This window comes from Rhinoraja longicauda, chromosome 1 (assembly GCF_053455715.1).
Source record: "Rhinoraja longicauda isolate Sanriku21f chromosome 1, sRhiLon1.1, whole genome shotgun sequence".
Taxonomy (NCBI): Eukaryota; Metazoa; Chordata; class Chondrichthyes; order Rajiformes; family Arhynchobatidae; genus Rhinoraja; species Rhinoraja longicauda.
Genome location: NC_135953.1, coordinates 14,606,527 through 14,618,737, shown reverse-complemented (window position 1 = coordinate 14,618,737; position 12,211 = coordinate 14,606,527). Strand labels below are relative to the sequence as shown.

The 12,211-nt window shown below is 47.4% G+C and overlaps 1 protein-coding gene across 2 annotated transcripts in view; it reads left to right on the top strand.

Annotated features, from left to right (window-relative positions):
• Positions 1-12,211, top strand: part of smox (spermine oxidase) — a 49,543-nt gene that overhangs the window by 24,604 nt on the left and 12,728 nt on the right. For both annotated transcript variants that reach the window (XM_078408035.1, XM_078408095.1), the window contains exon 5: positions 755-1,481. In XM_078408035.1, the coding sequence (XP_078264161.1) occupies positions 755-1,481 (727 nt within the window). The remainder of the gene's footprint in view (positions 1-754; positions 1,482-12,211) is intronic.

Below are 12,211 nucleotides of genomic sequence, written 5' to 3'. Positions count from 1 at the left end.
TAAAAACTCCGTAAGGACAGCACCGGTAGTCAGGATCGATCAGGCGGCAGGTTAACGGGCGGCACGGTGGCGTAGCAGTAGAGCTACTGCCTTACAGCGCCAGAAATCCTGACTACGGGTTTGTACGTTCTCCCCGTCACGTGCGTGGGTTTTGTCCGAGATCTTCGGTTTCCTCCCACACTCCAAAGACTTGGTCCAATTGGCTTGGTATAATTGTATAAAATGTAAAGTTGTCCCCAGTGGGTGTAGGGTAGTGTCAATGTGCGGGGGTCGCTGGTCGTTGCGTAGCCGGTGGGCCCAGGGGCCTTTTTTTGCACTGCATCACTAAACTAAACTATGATCCCGGGATCCACAGAGAGTGGTGAGTCTGTGGAATTCTCTGCCACAGAAGGTAGTTGAGGCCAGTTCATTGGCTATATTTAAGAGGGAGTTAGATGTGGCCCTTTTGGCTAAAGGGATCAGGGGGTATGGAGAGAAGGCAGGTACGGGATACTAAGTTGGATGATCAGCCATGATCATATTGAATGGCGGTGCAGGCTCGAAGGGCCGAATGGCCTACTCCTGCACCTATTTTCTATGTCTATGTCTCTGGTGCTGTAAGGCAGCAACTCTACCGCTGCACCATCGTGCTGCCTTCCTGCTCCGTCGAAACCCTTCATCACTGTGCACGTGGCAAATCCCACGTTAATTACAGAGGGGGAAGGTTAACGGTTAATTCCCGATCGCGTTAATTGTTTCCGGCTCTGGCCCCCAGGTTGAAAGCTGTGAGAGCAGTTGCCACAGCATGGACGAGGTGTCCCTCAGTGAGTTTGGCGAGTGGACGGAGATCCCCGGGGCTCACCATGTCATCCCGAGCGGCTTCATCAACATTGTGGAGATCCTGGCACGGGACATCCCCAAGTCGGTCATCCAGCTGAACAAGGCGGTGAAGAGCATCCACTGGAACCGCTCGTTCTGCCAGGAGATCCACTACATCCAGCAGACCTTCGCCGACCACAACGTGGAGCGGCAGCAGGAGGAGGAGGAGGAGGAGGAGATGGGCTACCGGGTGCGGGTGGAGTGCGAGGACTGCGAGTTCATCCCGGCCGACCACGTGATCGTCACCATGTCGCTGGGCGTGCTGAAGAAGTACCACGAGACCATATTCCACCCCCACCTCCCGGAGGAGAAGGTCTCGGCCATCCGCATGCTGGGGATCAGCACCACGGACAAGATCTTCCTGGAGTTCGAGGAGCCCTTCTGGAGCCCCGAGTGCAACAGCATCCGCTTCGTGTGGGAGGACGACGCGGAGAGCGAGAGCCCGGCCTACCCGCATGACCTGTGGTACAAGAAGATCTGCGGCTTCGACGTGCTCTACCCGGCCGAGCGCTACGGCCACGTGCTGAGCGGCTGGATCTGCGGGGAGGAGGCCATCATCATGGAGCGCTACGACGACGAGACCGTGGCGCAGACGTGCACCGAGCTGCTGCGGAAGTTCACAGGTAGGCCCTCTCCGCTCGGCGCTCTCCACCAACCCCCGTCTGCGAGCCATCCCTCGGGGTCCTTGCACTGGCCCCTTGTACAGCACAGTTTCAGCAGCATCTCTGGAGGGAAATAGGAAACATAGAAAATAGGTGCAGGAGTAGGCCATTCGGCCCTTCAAGCCTGCACCGCCATTCAATATGATCATGGCTGATCATCCAACTCAGTATCCTGTACCTGCCTTCTCTCCATACCCCCTGATCCCTTTAGCCACAAGGGTCACATCTAACTCCCTCTTAAATATAGCCAATGAACTGGCCTCAACTACCTTCTGTGGCAGAGAATTCCACAGATTCACCACTCTGTGTGAAAAAAAACTTTCTCATCTCGGTCCTAAAAGACTTCCCCCTTATCCTTAAACTGTGACCCCTTGTTCTGGACTTCCCCAACATCGGGAACAATCTTCCTGCATCTAGCCTGTCCAACCCCTTAAGAATTTTGTAAGTTTCTATAAGATCCCCCCTCAATCTTCTAAATTCCAGCGAGTACAAGCCGAGTCTATCCAGTCTTTCTTCATATGAAAGTCCTGCCATCCCAGGAATCAATCTGGTGAACCTTCTCTGTACTCCCTCTATGGCAAGACTGTCTTTCCTGAGATTAGGAGACCAAAACTGTACGCAATACTCCAGGTGTGGTCTCACCAATGCCCTGTACAACTGCAGCAGAACCTCCCTGCTCGTATACTCAAATCCCCTCGCTATGAATGCTAACATACCATTCGCTTTTTTCACTGCCTGCTGCACCTGCATGCCTACTTTCAATGACAAGGGGAAGAGGTGACTTTTCGGGTCAAAACCCTTCTTCGGACCGTTTCGACCTGCAACGTCACCTATTCCTTTGCCCCAGAGACACTGCCTGACCCGCTGAGTTACTCCAGCGTTTTGTGTCCATCTTCGGTTTCCTACACTGTGCCAGCTGCCCCGTTCTGTGCTGGAGTTCTGGTGGAGGAACCCTTCACCCTCAACGAATGAATGAATGAATGAATGAAGAAATAATGAATGAATGAAGGAATGATGAATGAATGAAGAGTGAATGAATGAATGAGTGAATGAAGAAATAATGAATGAATGAAGGAATGATGAATGAATGAATGAATGAATGAATGAATGAATGAAGAAATAATGAATGAATGAAGAATGAATGAATGAGTGAATGAAGAAATAATGAATGAATGAAGGAATGATGAATGAATGAATGAAGGAATGATGAATGAATGAAGGAATGAATGAATGAATGAATGAATGAATGAATGAATGAATAATGAAGAATGAAGAATGAAGAATGAATGAATGAGTGAATGAAGAAAAAATGAATGATGAATGAATGAATGAAGGAATGATGAAGGAATGAAGGAATGAATGAATGAATGAATGAATGAATGAATGAATGAATGAATGGTACTATTGTCAGGTCACAGTGATACTCTTTGTTTTGCATACCCAAGGTATACAAAGAGTCACCACATAAAGGGCGCCGATAAAGTTACAAAAGTATTCAATTTTACACAAATAATTTTAAACATATTCTATTTGTGGTCCCCCTCCGTTCTCGGCAGTTCCCCCACACTGGGTCCTCCTTTGTCCTTCCCCCCCTCACCAAAGATACAAGAGAAACAAGATGGACCACTCCGTTGAAATCGCGTATACTGAAGTGTAGTACGCAACGAAGCCATTTTAGTAGGCAAAACCCACCGTTCGCTATGCCTCTCGCAGTGTAATCAGTGTTTTGGGGGAACAGTATGTGTGAAGATACCATTAAAATGCAGAATATATCTCATCTACCAATTCACAGATTTTTGTTATTTTTCTTTTCAAATGTTTCTGCCTACTAAAATAGCGCCAAGACGTACTACGTTTTTTAGGGTCGAGTGGTCTATCTTGTTCCTCTAGTATCTTTGCCCCTCACTGCGGTTCCCCCAAACTGGGTCCTCCTGTGTTCTCCCCCCTCATTGCGGTCCCCCCATCTCCGAGTCCTCCTTTGTTCTCCCCCCTCACTGCGGTCCCCCCATCTCCGGGTCCTCCTTTGTCCTTCCCCCTCACTGCGGTCCCCCCATCTCCGGGTCCTCCTTTTTGTTTGTACAAGTAACCCTGGCATCTCCTCTCCGTCCCTCCCCCACCTTAGTCGTCGTTCTAATTTCACTGTCGTCCTGTTGAGTTTCACTGTCTCTATCACTCGTTATCACGTACCCTTCACAGCCAACAATGGACCATTGGGGGCTCCACCTTTTTTTGATCATCGTTGCTTTTTGCATATCTCATTCATTTGTGTGATGCACCTTCGGTACTCTTGTTTCCATTTCCCCCGATTCTCAGCTTGAAGAAGGGTCTCGACCCGAAACGTCACCTATTCCTTTTCTCGAGAGATGCCGTCTGACCCGTCGAGTTACTCCAGCTTTTTTGTGTCACCCAGCATCTGCAGTTCCTTCCCACACAATGAAGCTGGGATGTGGACATATCATCATATTATCATGTCATATTTCGTTCACATTGGGTTATTCTACTGGTGGCTGGAGGTGTGGATGATCAGTATGGGAGCAGGAGAAAATAATTAACTCATTCAATATGGTTCAATGGTGCTTTATTGTCATGTGTTTAGTTTATTGTCACCTGTACTGAGGTACAGTAAAAAGCTTTTTGTTGCGGGCTATCCAGTCAGTGGAAATACTGTATATGATTACAATTGAGCCACCACAGTGTATAGATTAACGTTCAGAGCTAGATAAAGTCCGGTAACGTTCGATTAAAGATAGTCCGAGGGTCTCCAATGAGCTAGATGGTAGGTCAGGACAGCTCTCCAGTTGGTGATAGGATGGTTCAGTTGCCTGATAACAGCTGGGATGAAACTGACCGTAAATAGACAATAGACAATAGGTGCAGGAGGAGGCCATTCGGCCCTTCGAGCCAGCACCACCATTCAATGTGATAATGGCTGATCATTCTCAATCAGTACCCCGTTCCTGCCTGTTGTGTTGGCTGTATAATAACAGAAGCCGTACACCTAGATAATAAACCAAAGACTTTATTAACTACATAGCAAGCATGACCTCATGCCTGCACGTTGCACTTACACTGACCCGAATCACCCAAGCAGCAGTCACTCAAAAGCTAAAGGGGTGTAACTACAAAAGCATGACACATAACATGAGTGACACCATTACACTAATCTACATCCCCCCTCTTAAAGAATCAACAGCGATACAGACACATAAACTGAGCACGTCATGTATAACAATCGGTGACACACTGGAGGAAAGTTAAACATAGTCCGGATACTTCACAACCGGTCTGCAAACACGACCAACACGTGTACGATAGAGACCATCTCCATTCCTCTTATCTGGGGAGAGAGTAGGTGATTCCACAGGCGAGGGAGCCTGAATCAACGTCCCTGCAAACTGTGGAACAGGCGATGAATATGGAGGCGAAGATGGAACAGGCAAAGGAGCTGTTACAGGCATGGATTGTTGTGCTGGCAAAAGCATGCGAGTGCCACTAGGCGCAAACGGAAGCGAACTTGTACCATCTGGATTATATTGAGGAGGAACTGGCTCGTTCACAGGCAGGATGTGTCGCCTGTTACGCCGGTAGGTACCGCCATCGGCACTAACGATATATGAGCGTGGCTCTGAAGCAATTCCAGAAATGACTCCGATACGGTCATTGCCTCTGTCAGTCTGTAAGCGGACCACCTGCCCTTTGGTCAGCGGTGGCAGTGGCCTACTTGTCTTGTCAAACCATCGTTTCTGAATGTCACGCTTCTGTTGCAACCTGGATTGAGCCTCCTCCGGTGGAAACACTTGTGGGACTAAAGCTTGATTGGCTACAGGCACTGTGGCACGGGTTTGCCTTGACAATAAACGTTGAGCCGGTGAACCCAAGATGGGGTCACGGGAGATGTTGCGTAAGTTAAGCAGATCCAGGAATATGTCCGATTTTGCTCTGTACGAACGTTCCATGAGCTGTTTAGCACTTTTAACAGCCCGTTCAGCCAGCCCGTTAGACTGGGGATATTCGGGGCTGCTGGTGATATGGTGAAAATTCCAGTGTCTAGCGAACTCCCTGAATTGTTGGCTGGTGAATTGACTGCCGTCGTCAGTTAGCAGTTTGACCGGGGATCCATGGACTGAAAAGTGGCGAGATAACTTTGAAATCACTCCGCTGGAAGTGGGGCTGCTGAGAAAATCAATGTCGAACCATCCTGAATAAGAATCCACGAGCACCAGGTATTGTTTGCCATGCCAATCAAATATGTCAGCTGTGACTGTAGACCACGGGAGCTCAGGTACCGGATGGGAAAGAAGTGGTTGCTTTTGTTGGTGAGGAGCCAAACTGTTACACACTGCGCAGGATGCCACATTCTCGGTGATGTATTCGGCCATGCCAGGCCAGTAAAACATGCTTCTCGCCCGTGAAACAGTGGCTTCAGCACCCGGGTGTCCCGCATGGACAGCATTAAAATACCGGTGGTACAGCGAGGCAGGAACCACGGCCTTGTGTCCTTTTAAAATGATGCCATCTTGCAGCACGAGCTCATCCCGGACAGCAAAGAAGGGCCGGACTGGCAGCGGAACATTGTAGTGCTTGTCTGGCCAGCCGCGCTTAATGACGGAGGTTAGCGACCGTAGGGCACTGTCAACAGCAGTGTGGGCAACCAGGTCCTCCATGCGGGACGAAGGGATAAAAGACACACTCATCACAACAAAGTCGTCATCCGGTGAGGGCGGACCCTCGCATGTCTTCCGGGGTGCACGCGAAAGAGTATCGGCCAGGTGCATATCCTTACCGCGTTTGTGGATCAGCACCATGTCATATTTCTGAAGTTGCAGTAACATCCGTTGTAGGCGCGCTGGAGAGGTGTGGATAGGTTTGTTGACAATGCTGATCAGAGGTTGGTGGTCAGTTTCAATTGTGACAGTGCGGCCAAAGATGAAATCGTTGAATTTCTTGCAGGCAAAAACAACCGCTAACAGCTCTTTTTCAATTTGGGCAGATCGTTGTTCTGTGTCAGTCATGGTGCGTGAAGCATAGGCAACAGGCTTATTGCCATTGCCATCATTCTGAAGGCATGCAGCGCCCAGCCCGTGTTGTGAGGCATCACAAGTAAGAGTAATCGGTAGTTTAGGGTCAAAGTAAGCCAGAGTCGGAGCATTAGACATCCGCCGTTTAAGAGTGTCAAATGCTGTCTGTTGTTGCTCGTGCCAAGTCCAAGCAATGTCTTTGTGTGTAAGCTGGCGTAATGGGGCCGAAATTTCACTGAAGTCCTGAATGAATTTGCTCAAATAGTTGGCCATGCCAAGGAATCTCTGCAAACTGAGCACGTCTGTGCGTGCTGGAAGCTCGTTGATAGCACTAGTTTTCGCTGGATCAGTTTTGAGGCCGTCTTTGGTAAATATATGGCCTAAGTATTTTACCTCATTCACTCTGAACTTGCATTTCAGAGGATTTAGCTTGAGATGGATGGCCTCGGCACGCTTCAACACTTTTGACATATTGGCATCGTGCTCGTTGACCGTTTTTCCAGCAATGAGGATATCGTCCACTACAATGGAGCACGGGTAGCCCGCAAACAACTGCTCCATGGCTTGTTGAAATACTTCACTGGCAGAACATATACCAAAAGGCATCCGAAGAAATTTATAACGTCCGAATGGAGTGCTGAAACTCGTCAGCTTAGAGGAGTTAAGTTCCAGTGGAATCTGCCAAAATGAGCTCTTGGCATCTAGCACCGTGAATACAGTTGCTTCAGCCATCTGCGCAGCAATCTCATCCACAGTGCGCATGGGATAACGTGGTCGTTTGATCGCTGCGTTTAAGTCCTTGGGGTTGATACAAATCCGTATCTCGTCTCTGTTCTTCTTAGCAGCGACAACCATTGTGGAGACCCAGTCTGAGGGGTCAGATACGGGAGTAAGCACACCCAGAGACACCATTATGTTAAGTTCACTTTGAACACAATCCCGCATAGCGTGGGGAATCCTATGAGCTGGACGAACAACTGGGATTGTCTCAGGGTCAATGGTAATCGTGTACCTGACAGGCAGCTTGCCCAGCTTATCATTAAACAAATCTTTGTATTGTGTGAGAATTTGACGTGTAAAATCACAGTCTGTAGTCAGAGGACAGACAGAAGGGCTGAAAGTGATCAAACCCATATCTAGGCATGCATCAGCACCCAGTAGGGATGGTACATTCTCACGTACCACGTAAAAATCCAGGATGTGGGCACGTGAGTTGAGACAGCAACGTAACTTAACTTGACCGATGGGGTGTACTCGAGTTCCAGCAAATGAGACAAGTGATGTAACTGTTGGAAATAAGGTTTCTGTGTTTTTCAGCTTCTGGAAGACAGCCAAACAGATAACGTTGCAGCGCGCTCCCGAGTCGACTTTGAGATAAAGGGTTTTACCATTAATGAGCAATGCGACCTTGGGATCTAGCTGTTGGTGCACTGAATTAGACAAAGCATGTATATCAATCTCTGCACTTTCGCCAGCTGTTTGTACAATCATGGGAACTGGGTGTGAGAACTCAGAGATTGAACCTTCATCATGGGCAAGCGAGTTAACTGACTGTCTCGTTTGAAATCTGTTACTGCGTAATCGACAACACCTAATGAAATGGTTTCGTTTGTTGCAAAGCCGACATAGTTTTCCATAACCAGGGCAACGATCACGAACCGCGACATGTGAACCTCCACAGTTGAAGCAATTATCGATCAATCTTAACTTGGTGACTGGCAGTTGAGATAAACACGGAGAAGTTTGATAAGACATGCTGGCTGCATTAATTTCACGAGCAGCAGAATGTCCCAGAGTTTTAATGTGAGCATCAGTCAATTCAGCTATGCGACAGCGGTTTTCAGCAGCCGCTAAGGTTAGGTCAACTTCCCCCAGTAATTCAACGCGCACCTTATCATTCAGTATGCCATGGATTAAACGATCACGAACAAGACTATCGTGAATATCTCCAAATTCACATCGACTAGAGATATGCTTGAGCGCACTAACATATAACTCAACAGGCTCTCCTTGTTTTTGATTCCTTGAAAAGAATTTATGGCGTTCAATGCTCACATTGATTTGTAACTCACATAATTGTCGGAATTTACGCAGGAGACATTCAGGGTCACGGATAGACTCCGCAGCAATTTGGACACCATTAGCATCAACTCTAGCCGGTGCATAGTGAAATCTTCTGGCACGACGAGCAGCTTCCGTGCCCGCCAAATGAAGAAGGATTGACGCACGAAGAGCAGGAACAGCCGTAGGGTATGCAGCTTCTATGTAGATTGAAAAATCCTCTTCAGAAACACGCCACCGTTCCGCGAGATCTGCATCAAACACCAAGATCTCCGGTTTCCTGAGAGCAGAAGCCATCGCACAAAGTAGAAAAATAACAAACTAAGATAAAAACAAGAGGAAAACAATAGAATTTGGCGTAAGTCCGTACACTTCTGACACCATGTTGTGTTGGCTGTATAATAACAGAAGCCGTACACCTAGATAATAAACCAAAGACTTTATTAACTACATAGCAAGCATGACCTCACGCCTGCACGTTGCACTTACACTGACCCGAATCACCCAAGCAGCAGTCACTCAAAAGCTAAAGGGGTGTAACTACAAAAGCATGACACATAACATGAGTGACACCATTACACTAATCTACACTGCCTTCTCCCCATACCCCCTGACTCCGCTATCCTTAAGAGCTCTATCCAGCTCTCTCTTGAATGCATTCAGAGAATTGGCCTCCACTGCCTTCTGAGGCAGAATTCCACAGATTCACAACTCTCTGACTGAAAAAGTTTTTCCTCATCTCAGTTCTAAATGGCCTACCCCTTATTCTTAAACTGTGGCCCCTTGTTCTGGACTCCCCCAACACTGGGAACATGTTTCCTGCCTCTAACGTGTCCAACCCCTTAATAATCTTATACGTTTCGATAAGATCTCCTCTCATTCTGAAGGTGTGTGTCTTCACACTTCTGTACGTCTTGCCTGATGGAAGACGGGAGAAGAGGGAGTGTCCGGCGTGAGTCTCGTCCTTGATTATGCTGATTGCTGACGAGGCGTGAAGTGAAATTCTTTTCTTTGCGAGCAGTTCAGTAACGCTCTCACTATACTTTAGGTGCAATCCTACAAATACAAGAACGTAAGAACAGCAGACTACACTAAAGTAGATAAACACTAGTAGTGTTTCACTGGCGCTGGTACACGTGACAATAAAGAAAACCATTGATGCAGTACACAAGAGTCACCATGCTACCAGTGCTACCTTTTACCATGAAACCCCTGGGTTATTGTAAACTCCATTTGGTTCACTGATGCCTTTCAGGGAAGGGTATTGGCCTTCCTTACATGGAAAACCTCGACGTGGCTGCATAGGCCCTGGACATGGGTGACTTTGAAATTTCCAACAACTGCCTCACAATTCGGAAGATAGACACAAAATTCTGGAGTAACTCAGGCAGCATCTGTGGATGGAAGGTATGGGTGACGTTTTGGGTGTGAAGAAGGGTCGTGCCCAGCATCTGCAGACCCTTCCTATACGCCTCACCATTCGGGATTGGCAATAACTGCTGCCCTGGCTGTGAAGCCAGCAAGTGCAAATACTTACTGAATTTCATTCAGAAGAGATGAAACTAGGCAAAGAGGTATCTCTGTAGCAAAAGCTATAGTGGATGACATTTGAGGAGTAGAAGGCATTGCTTCTGAGATGTTTGTCCTGAAACCTTAATTCTGCCTCTCCTCCGCAGATGCTGCCTGACCTGCTGAGTATCTCCAGCATTTTCCGATTTTATTTCAGATTTGCAGCATCTGAGGATTTGTGCTTTTTGCCTTTTTCCGTCCGGGTCTTAGGTACGTTTGCAATTCAGGCTTGTGGTTTATCAGTGAATCACAGGAGGCTTGACAAATAATTTCCGGGCAAGACACAAAACTCGAGGGAAAAGGACATTTTCCTTGCCATGGACGGTTGGGCCTGTGTAGAATGGCGGAGTAGACTTGATGGGCCGAATGGCCTCATTCTGCTCCTATCACTTATGAATGGTTATGAATTATGGAAGCTCCTCAAGCACTTTGACCATCGAGGGTTAAATAAGGCGGATCAAATGGAAAAAGGCTGACCGTGTACCAAAAGCCACAAACGAAAGTGGGTCAAAATATTTTGGGATTGACTTCTGAAATGTTGTATTTCCTCGAGCGTCATATTTCCTGAGTCTATACCAGTTCAGTCACAGCCTGTTCCTTGCCCTCCCAAAAGAAAACATCAATGTTTATTCTGGAAAAAGGCTTTTTAACGGCTGGTATTTGGATTCAACAAGTATGAAATGTATGATTTTGAGTGGCCCTTTGTCAAGCTTTTAACTTCTTTAAAGTGGGGGGGGGGGGGGGGGGGGAAAGCTTGTCTTAATTTAGCTTAGCCATGCGATGTTCCACAATTCTTCCTCGGACTTAAAGTGGAAACATCCATTACCATGTACGAGCCGGGGATGTTAAAACAAAGAACAAAGTGCTGGAGGAACTCAATGGGTCGGACAGCTTCTGTGGAAGGAATGGGCAGATGCCGTTTCGGGTTGGGAGCCATCTTCAGATTGCTCCACTGCAGCTTTTCGGTTTCTCAGTTCAGTTTAGTTTATTATCACGTGTATCGAGGTACAGTAAAAAGCATTTGTTATGTGCTAACCAGTCAGCGGAAAGACAATACAAGATTACAATCGAGCCATTTACACTGTATAGATACATGATAAGGGAATAACGATTAGTGCAAGGTAAAGTCCGATCAAAGGTAATCGGATGGTCACTGGTGAGGTAGATAGCAGTTCAGCACTGCTCTCTGGTTGTGGTGGGACGATTCAGTTGCCTGATAACAGCTGGGGAAAAACTGCCCCTCAATCTGGAGGTGTGTATTTTCACGCTTCTATACCTTTTGCCCGATGGGAGAGGGGAGAACAGTGGCCAGGGTGCGACTCGTCCTTGATTATGTGCTGGCCTTGCCGAAGTATAGCGCGAGGTATAAATGGAGTCAATGGAAGGGAGGTTGGTTTGTGCCGTGGTCTGGGCTGCGTCCACAATTTGCTCAGGATTCCAGCATCTGGAGTTTTTGTGCTTCCATGTTGGATCCAGGATTTGACAAAGTTCAGGGAGCTGTTGTGAGCTCGGTGTGGGATTTGTACACATTAGACGCACTGATATAAAAGCATGGAAACAGGGCCTTTGGTGCAACTTGTCCATACCGACCACAATGACCCATCTATACCGTCCCTCATTATCTTATACACCTCTCCAAGATCACCCTTCATCCTCCTGCACTCCAAGGAATAAAGTCCTAGCCTGCTCAACCTCCCCCTTTCGCTCAGGCCATCAAGTGCTGGCAAAATACTCGCAAATCTTCTCTGCGCTTCTTCCAGCTTGATAACATCTTTCCCATAGCAGGGTGAGCAAAACTGAACACAATACTCCACAGCAACTTCAACAACTATTTCCCCGGTGTTTGGTTATAATCAGAAAACGATCAGGAGTTTTGCTCCTATCACATAATCTAATAATACATGTTGACCCCAAATGCTGTTACTTTGCAAAAGCAGCTACTTGCATCTTCTCTCTCTCTTTCTCTCTGTCTCTCCATTTTCTCTCTCTCTTTCTCTCTCTTTCTCTTTCTCTCTCTTTCTCTCTCTCTCTCTCTCTCTCTCT